Raw genomic sequence first — 25,781 nt, 5'->3', positions numbered from 1 at the left:
AGATGGGGTAGGGCCTGGGCGTGGTGACAGCACTGCCCCCAGGGAGATGGGGTATGTGCCACCAGCTGCAGGGGTCTCTCACCTGAATGGTGTGGGACGGCTGCCCAGAGGCTGGGACAGTGGGTGACTGCTCTCTTGCCTTCTCTTGCCTGTTTTCTGAACAGTCGAATCAGGTTCCTTAGCGCCTGGAGCAGAAGACATGAATGTTTAATGGAAGTCGGATGGAGGGTAGCGTTGTGCCGGGGGTTTTGAAGGCTGTCTTCTGAAAAACTCCCTACTAGGTGGGGAGGCCACCACTTTCATGCATCTTAAAGATTTTCCATTGTTTCCAGGCCTCCATTCTTTGAAACGATATGTCAGTGATTTCTCAGATTTTTGTTTCCCTGTATGTAATGTGTTATTTTTCTCTGGCTGCTTTCAAGACTTTTTCTTTAAATTTGGTTTTCAGCAGTTGGACTGTGATATGCCTCTGTGTGGTTTTCTTTGACTTGTGTTTTGACTGGGGTTCACTAAGCCTCTTGAGCCTAGTAATTTATGTTTTTTTAAATCATATTTTGGGGAATTTTTATTCAGTATTTGTTCAGATATTTTTCTGTCCCATTCTTGCCCTCCTTTTCTTGGGGACTCTGTTCTATGTATATTAGACATTTTGATGTTGTCCCACAGTTTTCAGTGGCTCTGTTCATTTTTTAAAAATCTTTTTTATCTTTGATAATTTCTGTTGATCTGTCATCAAGTTTACTGACTTGTGTCTACACTGCTCTTAAGCTCATTGAGTCAGTTTTAAATTTCAGATACTGTATTTTCCAGTTCCAGAATTTCCATGTTTTTAAGAATGACAGTTTGTTTCTCTGCTGAGATTTCCTGTTTTGTTTTGTTTTTTTCCCATTCTGAGTATGCTTTCCTTCATTGAGCACAGTTATGATAGCTACTTTAACATCTTAGTTAACATCTTAGTCTGCTAATTCCAACATATGGGTCATTTGAGTATTTGCTGTAATTGAGTTTTCTTTTTTCCTGAGGACTGGGTCATGTTTTTCTGGTTCTTTGTACATCACATCAAACAGTTTTGTATTAAACATTGTGGATGTTCTGAAGACTGTGGGTTTTGTTTTATTTCTCTGAGAAGTGTTGAGATTTTAGTTTTAGCAGGCAGTTAATTTGGTTGGACTCAGACTGCACGTTCTCTCTCAAGCGGCATCGCAAATGTTAGTTCAGCCCTTTTGTCTTTAGCTGGTCTGCTTGCAAACAGCACCAAGCATGGATGGTTCAGGGGTGGCCCAGAGACTGGGCAGTTTATACACGGTACATGGAGCTCCCCCTATCTGGCTCTCTCCATGCTGGAATCTCCTTTCTTCCAGGGGCTGTGGCTGCCCCAAACTCTTTTCCTCATTCTTCAGGCCAGAAAGACTTGGGTGTTGTATATGCGAGTTTAAGTCTTGCATGGTACCGACTTTGGCGTACTCTCAGGGCAAAAGCAACGGTGAGTCTCCCCGTGTCCGTAATTCCTTCCTAAATTTCAGCTCCCCTTCACAATTTGTTGCCTTCTGCTCACTATCTAGTGCTTTCAGGTAATGCTTTTTTGGTATTTTTGTCCAGAGTTTACGTTACCGTCTACAGGAGGCTGGGTCTGGGTGGGGCTTTTTCAGCCATCCTGGAAGCAGGAGCCTCCAGGTGGTCTCTTTTTGGATACATGGTCCCGCCCAGAATTTTGGTTCAAGTTATTACTTTATTCTGACCAGTTAACACATCTTCTTCACTCTGCTTTATAGTCTAGAAAATTGTACTAAATAGGGTGGCCTTGTTGGAGCGTTGACTGGAAATGAGAACGTGAAAGTCTGTCCTTTTGGAGTTTTAAAACGTGGGCTGTTAGGAAGGGGACGTTGTCATTCACAGTGTAGTCTTGCCCACTCAAAACATTGCCCATCTCTACGCTACGTACTCACTTGTTTCTCAGTCTTGTGACAGCCAGGCCCTTGATTCTTAATTTCTAGTTTTCTTCTCTGTAAAGGGTACAGCTCATTTACACAGGGAGCCTGGGAGGCCCTTTTTGAAGAGGTGATGTTTGAGCAGAAGCCTGAAGGATGTGAGAGAACGGACCACGTAAATTCTGGAGGAATATACAGAGAACGGCAAGTGCAACAGGCTTGTTGGGTTCAGGACATGGCAGGGGGACCCAGTGTATTGGGGGTGGAGTGATCGACTGGAGAGTTTGAGCAGGTCAGAGGAGGCAGAGGCCAGCACATGTAGACCATGGTAATAAAACATGGAATGGTAATAAAACCATTCCAGGTTTTATTCTCAGTGCATTAGGGTGCCAGCAGAGGGTTTTGAGCAGGGAGAAATATGGTATGTGTGCGACCGTGGGGAAAAGAGCAGGAACAGTTCAAAGGCTATTGCAGTAGCCCAGGTGAGGGGTGCCAGCGGCTTGGACGGGGCAGTCGTGGTGGAGGTGGTGATTCAGAGATAAGCTATCACGCCGCTCTGGGAGACTCCGAGGTCTCTGGAGGTGAGGCCAGAATGTGCCATGTTTCCAAAATGAAAACTGTAGAGATACGAGGTGATTTTTTAGCCCTTTTCCCTCTTTCCCAGCCCTTGATACTAGAATTGAACAAGGAGAGTTCTGTTTTGGGAACTTAATGTCATGCCAGCGTAGTTATTTTAGTACTATTGCCCCAGTAGTCTGCTCAGGAAGACTGGAAGAGAAACTGGCTGTGTCGTCAGCTCAGTCATTAAGATTCAGTCTTGGGCCTCTGCCAGCCGGGCAGTTGAAGGCTTTATTTCTGGCTGGACCTCAGGCAAGAGTAGAGATAATTCTAAAGCCTTACTCTTTAGAAAGTTGATACGTTTTATTTTTTTTGTCTGTGCCCACTCTACTTTTAAAAATATTACTTGAGGGCTTCCCTGGTGGCGCAGTGCTTGGGAGTCCACCTGCCGATGCGGGGGACACGGGTTCGTGCCCCAGTCCGGGAGGATCGCACATGCCGCGGAGCCGGTGGGCCCGTGAGCCATGGCCGCTGAGCCTGCGCGTCCAGAGCCTGTGCTCTGCAACGGGAGAGGCCACAGCAGTGAGAGGCCCGAGTACCGCAAAAAAAAAAAAAAAAAAAGAATACTACTTGAATGTGTCAGATACTAATTTTCTAAATTCTAGGCAAAGCTAACAGGAGAAACCTTGTCCAGTTTCTCTAGGTCCGAGACTGTACAAAGTCTGGTGAATTCACCAGGTATTGGTACGTCTGGTTTTTTGTTTTTTTTTTTTAAATTTATTAATTTATTTATTTTTGGCTGCGTTGGGTCTTCGTTGCTGTGCACGGGCTTTCTCTAGTGGCAGTGAGCAGGGGCTACTCTTCGTTGGTGCTCAGGCTTCTCATTGCGGTGGCTTCTCTTGTTGTGGAGCACGGGCTCTAGGCTCATGGATTTCAGTGGTTCTGGCTCGCGGACTCTAGAGCACAGGCTCAGTAGTTGTGGCGCACGGGCTTAGTTGCTTTGCAGCATGTGGGATCTTCCCGGCCTAGGGCTCGAACCCATGTCCCCTGCATTGGCAGGCAGATTCTTAACCGCTGTGCCACCAGGGAAGCCCTGGGTTTTTTGTTTGTTTGTTTACAATATTTTACTTAATAATCAGGTGGCTACAGTTATAGCTCTCTTTTTCTGTTTGAGAATGGGCTATGGCTGTGAAGAATTACATAAAACAAAGTTACCAGAAATCAGAAATAAATAGCAGATATTATAGATGTGTGATATAAAGGAATTGCTGACAAGTCATGTTGCATAAATGATTTACTAACTGCAGTAAATCAGTTCTTTAGATAATGTCCCCCCTCTTAGTTTATATGTACTCTTTTTTACAAATTCAAAGTAAGGAATCTGAGAGAATTTTATTGCTTTAGGTCACTTGACTAATTAATACCTAAATTAGAACTTAGGTATTAATTCCTAGTTCAGTGCATAGTTTTCTTTTTTCACCAAATCTAAGTTTCTTGGAAAGGCACAGCATGTGTGTGTGTGTGTGTGTGTGTGTGTGTGTGTGTGTATGTATATATATATGCACACACACACGCACTCATACATACATAGATACATAGTATATATATTTTACAAATTCAAGTAGGAAGAGGTTTTACTAATCTCATGTAATTGCTAACATTTTTTGAGCATTTTCAATGTGCTAGGTAGGCACTGTGTCATGCTGTTTATATGCATTCTCTCATTTGGTGGTGAACCTGTAACCTATGCTGTTTTACCTACAGTTTCACAGGGATCATTGGCAACTTTTTCTCTTATAAGTTGAGACAGTCTTATCTCATAACCTAAAACATATACTGTTTTTTTTTATAATGCATTAGACTCAAATTTAAAGTTATAAATGGAAAACCAGTTTGCTGTGTTGCCTTCTTATTCCTTTTCCTTCCTTCTTTGCATTTCCCAGTTTTTTGCCCCTACCACTCTGTTTATTAAATGAATGAGCTCCTTGAAAAATCAAGAAGTTTTGGTGCTGCTTCTTTGTCAGTTGTCTTTTCTGTTGATAACTCTCCACCCAGTCACCTCAAGCTCTGTTTCACATGGGTCCTCACAAGTAGGTACACATGACCATGTGCTTCCTCTTGGACCTCATTGTCTTGCTTTCTGAGCTCTATGATGGGTTGCTTTTTCAAGTTAGAGGAAAGCGGGGGATGGAGGACAAAAGTTAGTTGTTGTTTACCTTTATTGCCTGTAGGATGGCTTGACATAAAGTTCATTCTCAGAAATGGATTCATTACAGAAGTGTATTATGCATATGCATGTATTGTTGGAGATTGTTGGGTTTGGCTGGGCAAAATTTGATCTTAAAGAGAAAAAGGACAACATTATACGTGTATTTAAGTTGATGAATTTAGTAGGTGGCATTATGTGTTTGTGTGGTGCTTTATAGTGTCCACGTACATTTTCAAATTTTACTACTTCTCAGATAATGTTCTACTTTTTAGTGTTTTCTGCTCTTGATCTGCTGTATGACTTAGGTTGCTTCACTTAATCTCTTCATGTCCTATTTTTTCCTACCAACTTCAGAGACATGCCTATGGCTCGTCATGAGCTGCTTTCAAAAAGATTCCATATTTAGGTAGTTCTTCTGTTTGAATCCAGATTCTTTATTCTGCTTCACTTGAGCAACTATCACTTACTAGATTGTTGAAATGTTCCATTGTTCCTTGTAAATAGCAATAACTACTTACATTTTCATCCCTTAGATACTGAGATATTTGCTATTAATTGGGACTCAGACTTATCATGGTGGCTAATTAAATACTTATGTGAATTGATACTTGGCTAATTAATGTGGATTTGCTGATTCTGCCTGGATTTAGAAACCAAATGCCTGGTTAACACACTAGGAGAAAGGACCCTATTCGAGTAGCAGTTCTTTTATTATTCATAAACTCCAGAATTCCTCAAGAACCAGGCCGAGTGTTAATTGAAGATACTGATTGATTTTTGATCGTGCATACGCTTTATACATTTGCATATGGTAGGGTTCTAGGCCGTGCTTGTTGGACTGTTCCGTTGATGATGAGAAGAAGGGCGCCTTCATGAATGATGGTGAACAGAGAACTAGGGAGACATCATCAGGGAGTGTTGTGTGTGGAACAGGAAAAATGAGTGTTAGTGAGCACTACTTGTGGCCTGTTGAAGGTTGATGGATTTTTTTGCTATAGAAAACTAGATTAGATACTGAGAGGTTTCAGTATATCCAGTGTTTATAGTTTTGATATATAAACTTCTCAAGTCTTTATTCTGTATTCTGAAAATAGGATGGACAGGGCTAAATTAGGTCCTATTTCCTGTTTATTCGTTTATTCATTCATTTATAAAGCACTTGTTGAACATCTGCTGCATGCCAGGCACTGTGCTCTATACATTCTAGTCAGTGTCATGCCAGTATTTAAATCAGTAACTTGAAGGTCAGTCTTCACGTTCACAAGTTACTAAGCTATAATCATAAGGCATGAAAAAAATAGCCACTGTTGAGGGAGGGAGGAGTGTTGTTTTAATTTGGAAAAAAACAAAATAACATCAAAAAAAATGAGAATATTTCCTAAATGTGACATATTACTTCTGGTTGACTCATTTCTTTCACATTTGATCTGCCCTTTCTCAGATCTGCCTTTTCTCAGATCCTTAGAGGCCCGTGCTGATCTGCATGTCTGCATTACAAATATTGGAATCTTTTCCTTGTTCTGATTTTGGTGCCAGAAAGGACAGCGGTTGGTTTGCTTGGCTTTTGTCTAGCCATTAAGCACTATAGCTCTGAAGCAAATTTGGTAGAAGAAAGCTTTTACTCCCCTCACCCTTTAATTTTAGTCTGTATTTGCAAACTTTGAAAGGTGGACATCTCTTTTGGTTTATGGGGAAAAGGTGATCGTGCTTAAATTACAAGTTACATTTATTCAGAGTTTGCTTTACTGTCTCCTGGTGGTTGACTGTAAATCAGGGTGTCTCAGCAGTGGCACAGTCACATTTGGGCTGGATAATTCTGTTTCAGGGGGCCGTCCTGTGCACTGTAGGATCTAGCAGCATCCCTGGCCTCTGCCCACTAGATGCAAGAAACTCCCCCCGCCCCCCCAAGTTGTGACAACCAACAATGTCCACAGATATTGTCAAATGTCTCTTGGGGGGCAAAATCACTCCTAGCTGAGAACCACCACTCCGAATCCTTAAAGCAGACCTACTGACCACAGTTGTTTGTGAGCTAACTACAAGTAAGCTGCTGCCATACTTGACGTTGTGTTTCTCTGAATCCTTAAAAGTTTTTCTTTTATTCTGATGGATGTTGCTTCAGTTCCCTAATCCTGGGGATCTTACTGGCATCCCAGAGGAGTTGTGCCAGGATGAGCAGAGATGATGGTACATGTGATGTATTCCTGGAATCCAGAAGACTTGTTCTTAATGGACCTGCCCCTTAATGGACTTTAATAGACTTTCTCAGAAAAACTGCCTGTGGAATCTAGGCCAACACATATTTGGTATGAGGCCTTCAGCTCTAAGTCTTCCAAAGGACAAGCAGGTCCTCTTGATTGGATTTACTCTGTAATTAGACAAAAAGTTTGGCTATGTTCTAGGTGTTAAATCATGATCATTTTAGTTTTTAATTGTTGTTTCTTGTTTTTATTTATTTATTTATAAATTTATTTATTTTATTTATTTATTTTTGGCTGTGTTGGGTCTTCGTTGCTGCACACGGGCTTTCTCTAGTTGTGGTGATCGGGGGCTACTCTTTGTCGCGGTGCGCAGCCTTCTCGTTGCAGTGGCTTCTCTTGTTGCGGAGCACGGGCCCTAGGCACATGGGCTTCAGGAGTTGTGACACTTGGGCTCAGTAGTCATGGCTCACGGGCTCTAGAGCGCAGGCTCAGTAGTTGTGGCGCACGGGCTTAGTTCCTCTGTGGCATGTGGGATCTTCCTGGACCAGGGCTCAAACCCGTGTCCCCTGCACTGGCAGGCGGATTCTTAACGACTGCGCCACCTGGGAAGCCCTTGTATCTTGTTTTTTTTTTGTGGTACGCGGGCCTCTCACTGTTGTGGCCTCTCCCGTTGCGGAGCGCAGGCTCAGCGGCCATGGCTCACGGGCCTAGCTGCTCCACGGCATGTGGGATCTTCCCAGACCGGGGCACAAACCCGTGTCCCCTGCATCGGAAGGCGGACTCTCAACCACTGCACCACCAGGGAAGCCCTGTATCTTGTTTTTAGACTAAGAGGGTTTTTGTAGGGTTGTCAAGTTTGGCTGATAAACAACTTGCAGTTTTGCACACAACATGGTGCTGTGACGATTTAGCAGAGAGGTTGCTTACTTACGTTCATACACATGACAAGTGGTAGAATTGGAATCTGAACGCAAGTTTTTCTGGTTGACTTCAAAGCCATGCTTTTTCCTCTGTACCAGCGCCTGTCAAAATTTAATGTGCATAGGACTCGGGGATCTTGTTAAAATGCAGGTCGGTCCTGACTTGGTAGGTTTAGGGAGGGCTGCATTTCTGCATTTCTGGCAGAGTCCCAGATGATGCCCGTGTTGCTGGTCTTTGGATTGTATTTTGAGTACTGGAGTTCTGTACTATGTTCTTGGATTGTTAATTGTGCTGTAGGTAATCCTCCTGGTGGTTAACTCACAAAATTGGTAATCTACAATTGAATATTCAAGAATTGGATGTTTCACGGATTTTTTTTTCTCATTTTAAGCTATGTGTATTCCCTGGTAGAGCTGAGGGACAGCTGTACTCACCTGAACTGGCAGCGTTGCAGGTCTGTGTTAAGTGAATGCTGGGCACATCAGGACAGTAACATGAATGACCCGAGGGTAGCCTGTGGGGCAAGCGTTCGAGTGAACAGCTGCCGTAGTCTGCTGATTCTGGGGTGGACGTTAGTTTACATTTCCACATCTCTGAAATTGGGTGTTTCCTAAGATAGACAGCATTTTACCAACACCAAGGTTGGCATTTGTCTTCGGCTACTTCTGGCCACCCTCCCACTCTCTGAGGTAGAGCCAGGCAGATACCACGGTGAGCACGTGGCCTTCTCCCCCTTCTTGCTCCTCTCTTTTTCCTGACCCAGGGTTCAGTGCCTTTGTTCTGTCACTGCTGAACCCGAGCTTGGGAGGTCTGGGCTACAAGCCCAGGGATTTTTATATTGGTCCAGAGTGCTGCAGGGCAGGGCTTCCCTGGTGGCGCAGTGGTTGAGAGTCCGCCTGCCGATGCAGGGGACGCGGGTTCGTGCCCCGGCCCGCGAAGATCCCACGTGCCGCGGAGCGGCTGGGCCCGTGAGCCATGGCCGCTGAGCCTGCGCATCCGGAGCCTCTGCTCCGCAACGGAAAAAAGTGCTGCAGGGCAAGATGGGTTTCTCTGCCTATTGCTTGGCTCTCTGTAGTAGCAAATCTGTTACAGATTTTTCCTTGTCTTGGTAGGAACTCCTCCAGGACTGAGGCAAAGTTTTAAAAAGCTCTTTATTAAACATTCTAAATGATAAACTATTTCACATCTTTATTGTTTGGCAGCATTTTTATTTCTTGATGGTACACAAATTAATAATACATTTTCATTGGGGTTTCGTTGGATGAGATTTATAAACTTAATCGAAGTTTAGCAGAGAAGCACTGATTTGGAGTTGGGGTTATTAGTTAAGAGTCTAGCTCTGCCACTTGCCAGTCGTCCACATGTAAAGTGAAAGTTGACTGATCTCCAAGGCCCTTCTGGCTCTGAACTAACTGGATTCTAAGTGTGCTAGAATGAATTAATTGAAATATGACGACTCTGCCTTAAGAACACAGAAGAAGTGATTACTTTTGACGAGGTTGGGGAGTGACAGGAGGCATCTGAACTGGGCCTCCAGGGGGAGAATAATTGTGGTAGAGGAATAGGAGAAAGAGTATTTTAAGCCGAAGGGACAATACTCGTGAGGTCATGGGAGTACCTTTGAAACCATTCATAAACTTTTAGACTCTGGATAAAATTACATTCCTTACGCTACGTGGAGGTTAGCCTCATTACAAGTAAGGTGTTTTGTTAAAAGTAAGATGACCCTTCTTGGCTTTCCAAAAAGGTGATTGCTCAAGAAGTTCTCTTTGTTTCTGGTTTTTGAGAATAAAATGATGGTTCCTCACTAGCTGGATTAATTAGGTATAGAAACTGTAAAAATAAAATGAGCTATCAAAGTACTGAGTATGTTCATCCTTGTTTATTTGAGTTATCAGGGACAAGGTGAATAATAAAGCTACTACCTATGTTATAGTAAACTATGCTTATCTGAGGCACGTTTAAATAATTTTTAAAATCATAATGTAGTTCTACCATTTGGGCACTAATCTTTGTTTTGTGAAGAAATTACTGCTTTTCATAGTGGGTCACTTTGGATAGAGATTCTTTGAATTGGGAATTTCTTTGGAAACAAAAGCTGTTAGTTTTACTGGATCAGGTACACCTTGAAAGAAAAACCTCTTGTAAGTGTAGTCAGTGTTGCAGGTAGGAATTGGAAAAGTGAAGTAATAAGTAATTAACCTCAACCGGATGGACTGTCCTTTGTTCTTTTATACCAAAGAGAAAGGCCTTAAAATTGGGGGTCAGAAATGACATAGACTCAAGGGAGTTCTGAGTTTGGTTTTAAAGGGGATTCCAGGGCTGAGAATCATAATCTCAGTTCTACTCTGCCATCTTGTGTTCTCTTGGGAAACTTATTTTTAATTTCCCTTGACTGTGTTTATTGCATACGTAAAATAATCCTCAGCTTTAGCTTGTTTCACAGAAAAATTAGTTAGCAAATGAATACAGCTTAAAATGTGAGATCTTTATACATTTGCTGAAATATGAGGCAATTTCTCTTCCTAAAAGGCGTATGCTAGATTTTACAAGTGGTAGGTAAGCAGGCGAAATTATTCAGGATGTTTAGCCACAGTCTGCTTTGACCTAAAGGCAGTTATGCTTTTGCATTGAACGATGCAGCATTGACCGTTAAGTGTTTTTCCTTCCTCTTTACAGGTGGTCCGTACTGAGAAGAACAGTTTGAACAATCGATTCCTGCCCTGGAATGAAATCGAGACAGAGGCCATCCTGTCTATTGATGATGACGCTCACCTCCGCCACGATGAAATCATGTTTGGGTTTCGGTGAGGAGCTGATTTTCAGTTACGAAACACTTTTGTTTGCCAGTGACAGGAAACTAACTCAAAACCTGGATTAGGCAGCCAAATGAATTTCAAAGCTGATAGTAACTGAGACATCTTATTGGGCTTAGATATTCCACTTTGAGGGAACAGTACAGGTGAGGGAATGGAGTAGATCAGGGCCACTCAGAGTGTGTCCTGGACTGGTACGCTGGCCCATGAACAGTTTATTACCTGTCCACAGTGAGGTAAGTACAAAAATTGAGAGTAGGCATTTAGAAACTTTAAAATGATTTGATATTTACCATGACATCCAAGTGTGAACTTTTTTCTTATAATTCATTTTTTGGGTAACATTTATTGAATATAATTCATACATCATACAGTTCACTCATTTAAGTGTACCATTCAGTGGTTTTTAGTATAATTACAGAGTTGTGCAACCATCACCATAATCTAGTTTAGAAATCTTCATTACCACCAAAAGAAATCCAGTACCCATTAGCAGTCATTCCCCATTTTTCTCCAACTCCTCTGAGACCTTGGCAACCATTAATGTACTTTGTTTCTCTATAAATTTTCCTTTTACAGACATTCCATATACATGGTACCATATAATATGTGCTCTTTGGTAACTGGTTTCTTCACTTAACATAGTGTTTTCAAGGTTCATCCATCTTGTAGCATCTGTCAGTACTTCATCCATTTTGTATGGATGTACACATTTTGTTTGTCCATTTATCCATTGATGGACATTTGGGTTGTTTCTACTCCTTGGCTATTGTGATTAGTGCTGCTATGAACATTCATGTACAGGTTTGTATATGAACATTTCCTTTCTCTTAGATATATGCCTTGGAGTGGAATTGCTGGATCATATAGTATCTCTTCGTTTAACATTTTGAGGAACTACACTCCTGTTTTCCAAAGTGCCTGCACCATTTTATATTGTACCAGCAGTGAATAAGGGTTCCATTTTCTCCGCATCCTTGTCAACACTTGTTATTTTCCATTTTTCATTTATAGCCCTCCTACTGGGTGTGAAGTGGTATTTCAATGTAGTTTTGACTTGCATTTCCCTAATGACTCATGTTATTGGCTATCTTTTCATGTGCTTAATAACAATTTATATATCTTCTTTGAAGAAACATCTATTGAGATCCTTTGCCCATTGTTATTTGGGTGGTCTTTTTATTATTGAGTTGTAAGAGTTCTCTAGAACTCTTACATTCTAGATCCAAGTCCCTTATCAGAGATATGATTCGCAAATTTTTTCTCCTATTCTGTGGGTTGTCATTTCACTTTCTTGATGGTGTCCTTCAAAGCACAAAAGCTTTTCATTTTAATGAAGTCCAGTTTGTCTATGTTTTCTGTGGTTACTTGTGTTTTTGATGTCATATGTAAGAAACCATGTGATTCATTTTTATTGTATTTTACAGAAGCATGAATAAGCCAGGGGAACATTACTTGTTTGCCACAGATAGTTTGAGAAGCACTGGAGTAGATACCCTTGGAGATCTTGTTCAAATTAAGTACAGATCCAGGATGGAGAACTCTTTTTCTCTGTGCTTTTGTTCCATTCACTGAAAGCCTGGCCTGACCCCTAGCTTTTAGGCTTCCTTTGGTTTAAGTGGATAAGTGCAGATGCTCAGATGAAAGGAGCAGCGGCTTTATTGCTGTATTTGTCTTAGGTCCATCTATAAAGAATTATTTGACATATTTCTGACAAATCAGAACATCTGTTCTTCCTCTCCCTCAACCAGCCTCTCATTTCCTTTGACTTCTTCCTCCTACTATATTATTGAGGCAAGAGTCTGTTGTTAGCAGTGATAAAAATCCCACTGGAATGTGTTCCTCTGTACCATGACCGTAAGAAGCCAGCTCTCTTTAGTTGTTTTTATGAAAGGAACAAAAGCCATGTGATGGTTCCAGAAATGGGCTTTTGCCATCACAGTTGTCGTTATTAATGGTGGTGGGGAGGGGAGGGAAGGTGGTGTATTTCTGATACAGCATGATGCAGTTTAGAGCATGCTAAAGGACTGGGAGCTGTGAACAGAGTCATGGGATGTTTACAGGAGAATTGCCAATCAGCACTAGATCCCAAGAATGATTAGATAAAGGGTCCTGCTTTGATGAGTTTGAAGCTTATTAAGATAGCTGGCACTTGCTATCTTCTATGGCTCTTGATTTAGGAAGATTTTTTTTTAATTAATTAATTTATTTTTGGCAGCGTTGGGTCTTCGTTGCTGTGCATGGGCTTTCTCTAGTTGCGGCGAGCAGGGTCTACGTTGCAGTGTGCGGGCTTCTCATTGCGGTGGCTTCTCTTGTTGCGGAGCACAGGCTCTAGGTGTGCAGGCTTCAGCAGTTGTGGCATGCAGGCTTCAGTAGTTGTGGTGTGTGGGCTCAGTAGCTGTGGCTCACGGGCTCTAGAGCGCAGGCTCAGTAGTTGTGGCACGCCAGCTTAGTTGCCCCACAGCATGTGGGATCTTCCCAGACCAGGGCTCGAACCCGTGTCTCCCACATTGGCAGGTGGATTCTTAACCACTGCGCCACCAGGGAAGTCCCTAGGAAGATCTTTGATCTTTTCCATTTGTCAACAGATTTCCAAGTGGTGAGAGAATAATAGGAAGCCTTATGACCGATGATATTGAGTATCTTTCATGTGCTCAGTGACTGTATATCTTCTTTGGAGAAATGTCTATTCAGATCCTTTACCTTTTTATTATTGAGCTGTAAGAGTCTCCTAACAGTCATTTGAAATTTGAGGTTTAGCCTCTGGTTATGACTGGTGAATTATCTCTGGCTCGACTTCTAAACCTTTTATTGTCCTGACTCTGTTCTCATTTGTTTGGGCATCCTTTGATCTAAAAACTTTGTTTTCGAATTAGAGTTTTCATCTTTTCCAGATTAGACTTTTAAGGAACCTCCATACTGTTCTCCATAGTGGCTGCACCAATTTACATTCCCACCAGCAGTGTAGGAGGGTCCCCTTTTCAAAGAGATACATGCACCCCAGTGTTCATTGCAGCACTATTTACAGTGGCCAAGACATGGAAGCAGCCTAAGTGTCCATCAGCAGAGAAATGGATAAAGAAGCTGTGGTATATGTATATACAATGGAATACTACTCAGCCATAAGAAAAGAATGAAATAATGCCATTTGCTGCAACCTTGTTGGACCTAGAGATTATCATACCTAGTGAAGTAAGTCAGACAGAGAAAGGCAAATAACGTGATATCACTTATATGTGGAATCTAAAAAAATGATGCAAGTGAATTTACTTACAAAACAGAAATAGACTCACAGACATAGAAAACAATCTTATGGTTACCAAAGGGGAAAGTGGGGGGAGGGATAAATTAGGAATTTGGGATGAACAGATATACACTACTATATATAAAATAGATAACGAGGACCTACTATATAGCACGGGGAACTATATTCAATATCTTGTAATAACCTATAATGGAAAAGAATCTGAAAAATTATATATATATATATATGTGTGTGTATAACTGAATTACTTGTAAATCAACTGCACTTTGATTTTAAATAAATAAATAAATAGAAATTCTCCCTCTGGCAAAAGATAATATGGATCTTGGCAAACTTCAGCTTACACAGCAAGGAAGGAAACAGGTATGTTCTTAAGGGGCAGATAAAGAGACCCAAGAGAACTGAAAACATATGTCTGTACAGAAGCAGTACATGAATGTTCATAGCAGCATTATTTATAAGAGTCAATGAGTATAAATATGATTCTACTTATATGAGGCATCCAGAGTAGTCAGATTCATAGAGACAGAAAGGTGGTGGTGGCTGCCTGGGGCTGGAGGAGGGCAAGAATGCCGAGTTAGTGTCCAGTGGGTCAGAGTTTCAGGCTGGGAAGGTGAAGAAATTCTGGAGATTGATGATCATACAACAGTGTGAATATACTTAATGCCATTGAACTGTACACTTGAAAATGATTAAAATGGTAAATTTTATGTTACATACATTTTGCCACACACCAAAAAAATCAGTTGTCAAAAAAAAAACTAAAAGAAGTATAAACAGCCCAAATGTCCATCAGCTGATGAATGGATAAACAAACCGTGGTATATGCATACAATGGAATATTATCTGGCAACAAAAAGGAATGAAGTTCAAGGGTGAACCTGCTACAGCATGGGTGAACCTTGAAAACAGGCTAAGTAAAATAAGCTAGTCACATAATATATGAGTCCATTTATATGAAATGTCCACAACAAGCAAATCTGTGGAGACAGAAAGTAGATTAGTGGTTGCCGTGGGATGGGGAGGGGGAAAATGGGGAGGGACTGCTAATGGTTATGGAGTTTCTTTTTGGGGTGATGAAAATATTCTGAAATGAGGTAGTGGTGATGGTTGCATAGCTCTGTGAATATACTAAAACCCAGGGAGTCGTACAGTTTTAAGCTAGTGAGTTTTATGGTATGTGATTTATGTCTCAGTAAACTTTATTTTTAAAAAAGGTGATAGTGTAAGCTGTATGAGGAGGGATGGGGTTGTGGACTGGAAGGTAGGTCTCTCTTCCTGGATCCAAGTATCTCTGTCATCTTGGCCCAGAATTTTTTAATTCCACCACTGGATCTGATACTGATCTTTTTCTCTGTATGCCATTGCTCTGCTTTGAGGTTTCTCTTCCAAAGAGAGCTAATCAAAACCTTTTTCCTTCACCATGGTTTGGTACACATTCCTTAATATTTTATTTTAGACAGGAGGAAAAGGCTTACATAATATCACAGAAACATGGAATTTGGAAAAGACTATTGTTTTAGATGGTCAGGAAGCAAAATCTCACCTTATTTTTTAAATACATTTTTTGATTATTAGTTGATTTTACCCTTTATTTTCTTACTGCATTTCAAATCATTTGGTTCTTAATGAACCAGAGGGAGAAACATGGAAATATAACCAAGAAGGATGAGACTGTCTCTTTGTGTGACGTAGTCCATATTACTTTAATGTGCTCAATATCTTTAATATACTGATCTTTATTCAAAACCATTTGCCTAAGTTTTGAAGATCAGAAAAATCAGTTTTAAATTAAATATTAGTAGTAACATGCCTTTTTGCTTCATTCAGGTAACTTATTAAATCGTTTTGAGTCTCATAGGATTGCAAGAAAAAGAAATCATCGTTATTTAAAATAATGTAAATATTTGAGTTGTCAGGTTGTTTTTAACTTGACTATATTAATATGGAAATGATGTGCCACAGTTTGTGCCATGAGAAGGTTGAATTGATGCACTTATTTCAAAGGTGATAGTATGTAAATCTGAAATGTTAACAGAAGAATGTTAGTCGTGACTCACATTCTTCAGTGGAATGGTATCTTGATTTCGTTATTTCAAAATTTCTCTTTAGTTGTTTGGCAAGGTTGAATTTATCCAGTGAATTTTCTTTAAGTTTGAGCTATAGAATTACCTTTGAAACTTTTTCCCTAACATATTTTGTAGGTAATTGGAACATTAACACAGTTAAAAAATAATTCATTAAAGATAAGGTGTACTGGGAGTTCCCTGGTGGTCTGGTGGTCCGGATTCCACACTTTCACCTCCGGGGCCCTCAGTTACTGCACATAGGTTGAAAATACTTAGTGCAGCATAATTTGAATATAATGTTAAGGAACTGGTTATGTGTAACACTTTTATACTTAAATTGATAGCATTATTTATAATTGATATTTTAACATGCCTAACTTTCCGATTCCACTGAGACCTTACTGTCTGAAAGTCCTGATGCCTCATCCCAAGGACTTGAGCCTTTACTTGCATTTGTCTGGTGCTTGTGCTTCCATGCTGATTTTTTCCTTATTATTTAACATAATTAATACCTAGTTGGGCATCGACAGCCTTTAACAAATTGGATATGTTGCCTTTTGATATCATGTAGCAAAGGATAGTCTACCTTATTAAAAACTGTATATATTGACTTAAATCAGCCAAATCTGATAATTAAAATAGTGTTTCGCATTCTTTCTTCTGCTATTTCGGGACTAGTAGGATCAATAAGCATTTGAAGAGATCAGTATCTTTAGGAGTATAGCATTTGGATATGCCATTGGTATTTATTAGCAATCCTTACATTCTGTAAATGTCAAAATGTATTGCTAAAACATCTTAGAGCTTTTTAGGTTAGTAATTGGGAGTCAGTTTTAGGAGATAAATCAGGACAGAGGTAGGGATTTGGGTGGGATGTGGCAGAAAGCCCATTTAGACAGCTGCAGAGTTGTGATAGAAGTTGTAGTGTCTCATCTGTTGGACTAGATTAGTCGCTTTCAAACTTAATAGGAGAGGAACTCTTTTGACCTGAAATCTTACGTGTTTTAGGAGTTGAAGTTCCACGAGTGATGAAGGAGTTTCTTAGGCAGTTTAAATCACCGTTGGGGTGAGGTGGAGTGGGGAGGTGATGGTCTATTGTTTATGGGACCCCCGAAGCACTTCGGCAAGGATGTAGGGTGCTGTGGAACATAAGTGCTTTCAGCTCTATGATTTTAGCCTGTGAAACTGATTTTATTTGTTGTACCTTACCTATAAATTTGAGGATGTTATAATGGTTTATCCTGGAAACGGTGAATTCTCAATTTATTTCTTGCCTTTATGAAGTCTTTCATTTGTGTGGTTCTGTAGACCACTTCTTTTCATGCTGTAGGTTTCTACCTGAGCTCTGCTCAAATCAGGAATTAAGACTGTTGCACCTAACTCCAGGCAGCAGCCTCCTATTTAGACCAGTGGTCTCTAAGCTTTTTTTTTTTTTTTTTTCTTTTCCTTCTGGCTGTGCCCTGCGGCATGTGGGATCCTAGTTCCCCAACCAGGGATCCAACCCCAGTCCTCTGCAGTGGAAGCACACAGTCTTATCCACTGGACCACCAGGGAATTCCCCTCTAAGCTTTTTTTTTTATAGTGTACCTGCTCAGTAAAAGAGAAGTTAAGTATGCAATACACATAAATTATATACAAGTCCTAATATGTCGTACACATTAAAAATAAACCGTTTTAGAAATTAAATAAGATTAAAAATAAATAGATATAAAAATCATCTTCTTCCTGCTTCTTAGCAGATTGCTATACTTATCCCATTCTGGAGACCTTTAATGCCTTAGACTCCTTAGATCCTTAGGTCCTTTCTGTGTTATTCCAACTTTTTCCTTCTGTAAGGGCTGGAGAGATGCTGGCTGCCAGAAGTTAGAGGATCAATAAACAGGTACTTATTAAGGAAGCTGTGGGTGACACTGCTTGTTTGTTTATTTTTTTATGGCCATGTGGCTTGTGGGATCTTAGTTCCCAACCAGGGATTGAACCTGCGCCCTCAGCAGTGAAAGCACAGAGCCCCAACCACTGGACTGGAGGGAATTCCTGACACTGTTTGTTTTTATCCTTTTTATCTTGTGATTGATTTGGTATATACAGTTGTTTGTTTTTTTTTTTAAAAGAAGTTAACAGCTCAAAGAGTCAGAGTCTGCAAAATAGAGGCAATAATTTTAAACGTTTCTGATAACCTTAGAGCTTTGTACTCAGGAGTGTGCATATACTTGTGTTTTTTGAGGGTGTGGAGAGAAGCACGGGACCGCATTGTGGGTTTCCCTGGCCGTTACCATGCGTGGGACATCCCTCATCAGTCCTGGCTCTACAACTCCAACTACTCCTGTGAGCTGTCCATGGTGCTGACAGGTGCTGCCTTCTTCCACAAGGTAAGAAAAAGCTGGTAGGATTGACACGAACTTGGTAGGAGTTGAGCCTTTGTGGGGCAGTGAAATGCTGCTTTAAAGTTAGCTCTGCTAGCGCTTCTTATATATCCCTTGTCTGCTAGAATTAAGTTATTTCTATTTTTAAAGACAGTGATCAAGATGATTAGAGCAACGCTAGAATAAAAAGTCCGGATGAGAAGGCTGTCTGTATAATTGCACATAGGTCAATAGGAAAATCAGTATATCTTCCCGGGCACTGGCTCTCCCTCTGTAAAATTGAGGGCATTGGGCCAAAATGTTGTCCAGTTTCCCCACAACCATTCCAGACATGACCTGGTCAACAGAAGGCTGAACCTGGCCCTCTTCTGACTCAACCACCTCTATCCCAAGCCCCACCACAAACCTCTGTCTGTTGGGGCTCTGCAAGTTCTAGTTGATTCCTTAGAGCTTTTAATTTTCATGTTGCCTCGCATCCTGGTTTTCGTTGAAAATTCACTGTGCAAATCCTTCCAGTCATTACTCCTCTCCTGTACTGTTGTTGCTAAACTGTTCTGTTTTCTTGCTCCTGACTCATCTTCCCTCTACATGTCATCTGTTCTGTAAAGTAGCCACTGGCCACATGTGGCTACTGGGCACTTGAAATATGACTAGTCAGTGTTGAGATGTGCTCCACGTATAAAGTACGCAGCAGACTTTGAAAACTTAGCGTGAAAGAAAGAGTGTAAACTGTGTCAGTAATTTTTTGTATTGTATGTGAAAGTGCAATTATTTTGGATACACTGGGTAAAATAAAATATATTACTAATTAATTTTACTGTTTCTTTTTATTTCTTAAAAACGTGGCTACTAGAAAATTTAAAATGACAACTGTGACTCTCAGTATATTTCTGTTGGTTAGTGCTGCACTATACCTTCCCTCCCAAGTCCTCCCTCTGGGTTCTGAAGAATCCCTGTTTTGAGATCGCCAAACTGCCTACACCCCCCACTTCACAGTGCACCTCCTCCATCTCCTTGATCTGATTGAAACCTGACTTGTCTCTGAGGACAGTGCTTTCCTTTTATTCCTTCCAGGGCCAGTGATTGAGGCTACTCATTTCCCCCGATTTGTACTTTGGAGCAAGGTGTAGAGAACCATTTGCACTGCTTACTGGTGACACTTCTAGACAATTACTTCTCACCTGTCATGTAAAATCTCATTTGAGGTTCATGGTGTCTGTCTTGTTGCTCCGTCTGCCAGCCTCCTACTAATCATCCCTTCATGGTCATCAAAGATGTTAGCACCTGGCCCATCACCCTGATCTCCGCTCCATGCCCTCCTGGAAGACCCATCCAGCACACTGTCTCCCTGTAATTGTTAAAGTATCACAGGGTTCTACTTCTGTCTAGCGCTCTTCTTTTTTTAATTTAATTTTTATTTTATATTGGCGTAAGTTGATTTACAATGTTTTAGTTTCAGGTGTACAGCAAAGTGATTCAGTTATATATACACATATATCTATTCTTTTTCAGATTCTTTTCCCATATAGGTTATTACAGAATACTGTAGTACAGAGTTAGAGTTCCCTGTGCTCTACAGTAGGTCCTTGTTGATTATTTTATATATAGCTGTCTAGTGCTCTTCTTACTTTGTGTTTTCCTTAAATGTTCTCTTGTACTCTCAGTGTCTTGTGGCTTTTCTTAGCATCCGTAAGCTGGTGATTTCCGTCCTTATATTCCAGCCAAGGCCTTTCCTTGAGAGCTTTACTCGTGTATTTAATTGTTTTCAGGACATCCCCTGTATGTCCCTCTGGTACTTCAAGCTGAACTTTTCCCCAAAAAGCTGATTATCTCTCCCCGCACCCCACCTTCAAATCTTTTGTCCCTCATGTATTTCACATCTCAGAGGTGGCATCTTGCAAGTCTCCTCAGTTTTACCTTAAAAGTCATCTTACTGGGAGCATTTTGAACCAGCCTTAAGAGGTCATTACACTCTCACTTTTTTTTTTTTTCTTTTTAAAATTTAATGTGTGAAGCTGCTATGCTCATCCCATTCTTGAACTTGGCTCTCACGATTATTTTCCAAACTTGTGGGCTTTGGTTGGGCTGTGAGTAGAATTAGAAAGCATCGGGCTGAGAAACCACACCTAACTAGGAGTCATTTATTTTCACACTGGTCATTTGAGAAAGAGCCCCCAGTTTTAGCAGTGCATACTCACACCGTGAGAATTTACTTGTCTTCTGGAAAGTCTACCTTATCAAATCTCTGCTTGCTCTTTAAAAATAACAATAGATCCCTTTACTTTTTTTTTTTTTTGGCCGCGCTGCGCAGCTTGCGGGATCTTAGTTCCCCAACCAGGGATCGAATCCGCATCCCCTGCAGTGGAAGCACAGAGTCTTAACCTACTGGACCGCCAGGGAAGTCCCAGATCCCTTTACTTTTAAGTAATAAATAATTGACTTAATAAAACTTAGGTTTGTTTGTTTGTTTCTCTTTGAAAATCTAGGGCAAGGTTTACAAACTAGCTGCCCTGAAGCCTTCTGTGGTTACAGATGTTTATTTAGCCCCCTGGTGATGTCCCATACACTGCCAGGTTTTAAAAATCAGAATTTTACAAAAAGATCTGGACCTCAATGAAAATGGAGATCAGGTCATACTGGAGCAGGGTTCCTGCCTGGCACCAGCTGGCTGGAGCTGCATAGCCACCGTTCCCTGGAGGAGGACACGTGTGTGCTTACTTGTCCCGTGACTGTATTTTTCTTACACCCGTTTCTTTAACATGTCTATTATTTATTTGCCTTCCTTGTTTGGCCCTTGAAAGCAACTAAGTTGGTCATCCCTAATCTAGAGCAATCAAGTTTTTTTTTTTTTATCCTAAGTGCCTATCAGTAAAATACCTTGGTATCTCACAAATGTATATATTTATTTATAAATTATAATATGCATACTACTGTACTTACAGAAATTTTTATAAGGTTGAGATAAAGATGAAAGAGTTTCACAACAATATTCTCACTAAATGCTTAAATTTTAGTGAAAGCAATATGATTGAATGTGCTTTATTATTTTTGAAAATCTTGATTCGACACTGTGTATTATGGCAACTCATAGGTCTGTTTCTAAATTAAGCATGTATTTTTTAAATTTAACATCTTTATTGGAGTATAATTGCTTTACAATGGTGTGTTAGTTTCTGCTGTATAACAAAGTGAATCAGCTATATGTATACATATATCCCCATATCTCCTCCCTCTTGCGTCTCCCTCCCACCCTCCCTATCCCACTCCTCTAGGTGGACACAAAGCACCGAGCTGATCTCCCTGTGCTATGCAGCTGCTTCTCACTAGCTATCTGTTTTACATTTGGTAGTGTATATATATCCAAAATTAAGCATATTTCTGATACTTGGTTTTAATCACTGCCCCTGGAAGAAATACCTTATTGCCATGCTTCCTAAGTTGTGATACTTATCCACCAATTTGGTAGCATTTTGTTGAAATTGGACTAGAATTTCCATCTTCTACGATGCGTTCAGTTTTTTTTTAGCAAACTAATGAGAAGATGTTACATTTTTATATTTTAGAGTAGGTTCTAAATTCACTGAAACTTTTCATTTAGAAGATTTTTAAACAGGTTGCAAAAGTTTTTCTATATTTTAAAAATGATTTTTGGCATGAAAAAATCACATAATAGTGGCAATACTTCTAAACATTTGTTTTCATAATGCTTTCTCCATATATTTTTAAGTCAGTTCTTTCTTTTTTCTTTTATAGTGTCACATTTCCCTTGATAAAGATATGGATTGTATTCAATTAATAAATACTCTCATTAGCTTACTGATGACAGTCACTGGCCATTTAAAGGGTACACAGATTTTAATCACCTGTCTTTTTGTAAAAGAAAAATGTGTAATTCATCTTTTAAGTTCACCATCTCTTAAGTACTTTGCCACAAGATAACCAGCAAACCACTTTTTGGTACAAAAATTTTATGATTATTTCGCTATATAGATTCTACTATTTAAGGTAGCAAGGTTTTATTAGGCACCTCACCTGTTCATCGTCAGCATATTGCAACACATCACCATTAACATTTGCTGTTTTATGGCATTTGCCCATTTCTGTGGTGTAAATATTCTTACCACGGCCGAGTTCAAGTTATCAGTATGAGTCAATGAACATGGTGTTTGGAAGAGATGGGCAGGTCCATGCCAGTTGTATAGTATTTTCACCATACAGATATGATAGACATAAACAGCCTCAAGATGACAGTTAATGTGGGACATCCCTGGCGGTACAGTGGTTAAGACTCTGCACTTCGACTGCAGGGGGCACGGGTTTGATCCCTGGTTAGGGAACTAGGATCCCGCATGCCATGAGGCATGACCAAACAATTAAAAAACAAAAAAAAGATGACAGTAAATGTAATAAATAATTGTAAAATGTATTAATTAGTTAACTAATAAATGATGAGCTTTAGGTATTTATTGGCTTTTAATGTAACTTTTAGTATAACTTATTTAATTTTAAGTATATGTAATTATATTTTTAATGGCTGCTTTTCATAGCAAGCTCACAAAATTCTTAAATAGTCTCACAAAACCCCTGAAAATTTAGCAGTCGACATTCACTGGCAGGTTTGAGCTAGCACAAACCATTCTGTGGGCCTTGCAGGGCACTTTAAGAACTTAGGCTTTTACTCTGAGTGAGATGAGAAGCCTTTCAGGGGTTTGGAGTAAAGGAGAGATGAGCTCAGTTGGACTTGTGTGTTTTTTTGTTTTGTTTTGTTTTGGTCTTTTGCGGTACGCGGGCTTCTCACTGTTGTGGCCTCTCCCGTTGCGGAGCACGGGGTCCGGATGCGCAGGCTCAGCGGCCATGGCTCACGGGCCCAGCCGCTCCGCGGCATGTGGGATCTTCCCGGACCGGGGCACAAATCCGTGTCCCCTGCATTGGCAGGTGGAATCTCAACCACTGCGCCACCAGGGAAGCCCTGGACTTGTGTTTTAACATGATTGCTCTGCTGTGCTGAGAATGGACTGTAGGGAGGAAAATATGGCAGCAGGGAGGCTGTTTAGGGGACTGTATGAATAATGCGGGCCAGAGGTGATGGTAGCTTGGAGCAGGGGGTAGCCGGTGCCAATAGTGAGAAGTGAAGCACGGAGGGATCGGATGTCTCATGGCTCAGTGACTTATTGAGGTCTGAGAGGATAACCAGGCTTTCCCCCTTGCGTATCCCTTATTGCCTTTGTCAGAGAGAGAAGGCAGTTCAGCTGAACTAGTGTCCCACCTATTTTGATAAATCTTTATATTGTTGCAGAATCACTATGGTACCAAGGAGATTACACAACATTTTGATTCTCAAAGCGGGTGATAAGGGCAATTTGGACGAGCTAATTCTTCACTGCAGAAGGTCTGCCTTGCAGGGTGTTTAGCATCCCTGGACCCGACTCCCTAAATGCCAGTGGCGCTTCTCAGTGATTGCCATACCCCACCTCCCACCACAACACCCTTCCTTCCGAGCATATTTTTGCTGAAAGCTAAAGAACTGTGGCCTCTGACAAAGTATGTGATTCTGTTTCTACCCGACAGTATTATGCCTACCTGTATTCTTACGTGATGCCCCAGGCCATCCGAGATATGGTGGACGAATACATCAACTGTGAGGACATCGCCATGAACTTCCTCGTCTCCCACATCACTCGGAAACCCCCCATCAAGGTGAGGTCCTCTCACTTACGGGACTGGGGGCACACGTGTACTTAATTCACTTATTTTGTAGTTGTGCAGTGGGTAACAACCATACCTCAGAGTCCTCATCCATAAAATGGGGACGATGACGCCACCAACTAAATAAGATCGTCTTAGGGTTAATTGAGCTGTTCATACAGGGGCTCTTCACTTCCTAGGCGTAAATGGATAGAAATCAGAGGGTTTGGAACTTGAATGGGAAAAATATTACATCTTTAATTTTCACTAATCTCAAACTGGAATTTATCCTTTTTATCAGTTATGAAACAGGCTATAATTCATAAGAGTATTTGCAGTAACTGTGATCTGTCACCAGCGGAACTCATAGGTATTTTCGCATCATGTTACATTTGTTGCCACATCTCAAAGTATTGTTTATGTTCATTACTGCTTTGAAATTATGGTAGTTATTAACTTTACTGTAGATCTTGTTAACTTAATAAGATAAAATAATAAAAGTGCACACATTTCTATATTTCAGTATAACTTGTTTCCTTTGTAATCTCACGTATTTTATGCATTTAAAAGCATTTGAGGAGTGCACAGGCTTCACCAGACTGCCAAACCAGAGTGGCAGCGGTGTCCATGGCACAAACAGTTTAAGAACTTCTCAGTTAAGGTGTGTAAAGCTCTAAGAATAGTGCCTGGCACATAAGTACTTTATAAGGTATTTACACAAAAGCAAAAGTACCCTCAAAATTCTAGAAATTTGAGTTCTGTTTTTTGTCTTTGAGTTGGTGAATAGATTTGACCATAATATAACCAATTTCATACTAGTGCACAGAAGGACCAGTTCCATCACCCTCTCTGTCATTACTGCAGATTCAGACAAGTGAAAGGTCCCCTGGTGAGGGTTAGGGTAGGCCTGGTAAAGGCCTTGTAACAATTAATACTAGAGAATCTGTCCATTCAAATTAATAGTATTTATGACTAGGCTCTGTCAGTGTTTATGCTGTGGATTCACAGCTGATATCCTTAGGTTAATGTCAAAGAGAGTACTATTTGATTTTATAAAATAGTAAGTTTACCTTCATGGATATCATTAGTCCAATGAGTAAATAATAATTGGGTGCATATTTCATTTTTCTTACATTTTGAAAGTAAGTTCTAGACCAAGTAACCACTAGTGTGGCTCAGGGTTATAACTTAACTCCTGAATTACCCCATAGTTTCTTCGACTCCTTAGCCTTCTGCTAAAGCCTCACAAAAGAAGAAGAATTAGCAAAATGATGCACCAGATTGTGGTTTTTTTTTTTTTTTGCGGTACGCGGGCCTCTCACCCTTGTGGTCTCTCCCGTTGCGGAGCACAGGCTCCGGACGCGCAGGCTCAGCGGCCATGGCTCACGGGCCCAGCCGCTCCGCGGCATGTGGGATCTTCCCAGACCGGGGCACGAACTCGTGTCCCCTGCATCGGCAGGCGGACTCTCAACCACTGCGCCACCAGGGAAGCCCAGATTATGTGTTTTTTAAAACTGTGAATGATGATAGTATTTTTTATATAAAAATAGCATGTTTTCCAGGTGCAGTGGTAGATCTGATATTAAGCAATGAAAAGCACACTTCTTTGTAAACTTTAAGGTAGGGAGGCAAGGGTCTTAGAGATTAATGACTAGTGCAGTTTTCTATTCCTTATTTATCCTTTCTTGTGTAGCCAGGGACTGGACTCCAGCCAAGATGTATGCTTTCTATTTATACCTCCCTAGTAGATCAGAAAACATTATCCA

At 40.7% G+C, this 25,781-nt stretch overlaps 1 protein-coding gene across 2 annotated transcripts in view; it reads left to right on the top strand.

Annotated features, from left to right (window-relative positions):
• EXTL3 (exostosin like glycosyltransferase 3) overlaps positions 1 to 25,781 on the top strand; it is a 61,279-nt gene that overhangs the window by 24,465 nt on the left and 11,033 nt on the right. For both annotated transcript variants that reach the window (XM_029202812.1, XM_029202813.1), the window contains 3 exons: positions 10,497 to 10,624; positions 18,192 to 18,336; positions 23,899 to 24,027. In XM_029202812.1, the coding sequence (XP_029058645.1) occupies positions 10,497 to 10,624; positions 18,192 to 18,336; positions 23,899 to 24,027 (402 nt within the window). The remainder of the gene's footprint in view (positions 1 to 10,496; positions 10,625 to 18,191; positions 18,337 to 23,898; positions 24,028 to 25,781) is intronic.

The sequence above is a fragment of the Monodon monoceros genome, unplaced genomic scaffold, assembly GCF_005190385.1.
Source record: "Monodon monoceros isolate NGI ecotype Baffin Bay Population unplaced genomic scaffold, NGI_Narwhal_1 Super_Scaffold_5, whole genome shotgun sequence".
NCBI classification, from domain to species: Eukaryota; Metazoa; Chordata; class Mammalia; order Artiodactyla; family Monodontidae; genus Monodon; species Monodon monoceros.
This window is presented reverse-complemented; position numbering and strand designations above follow the sequence as displayed.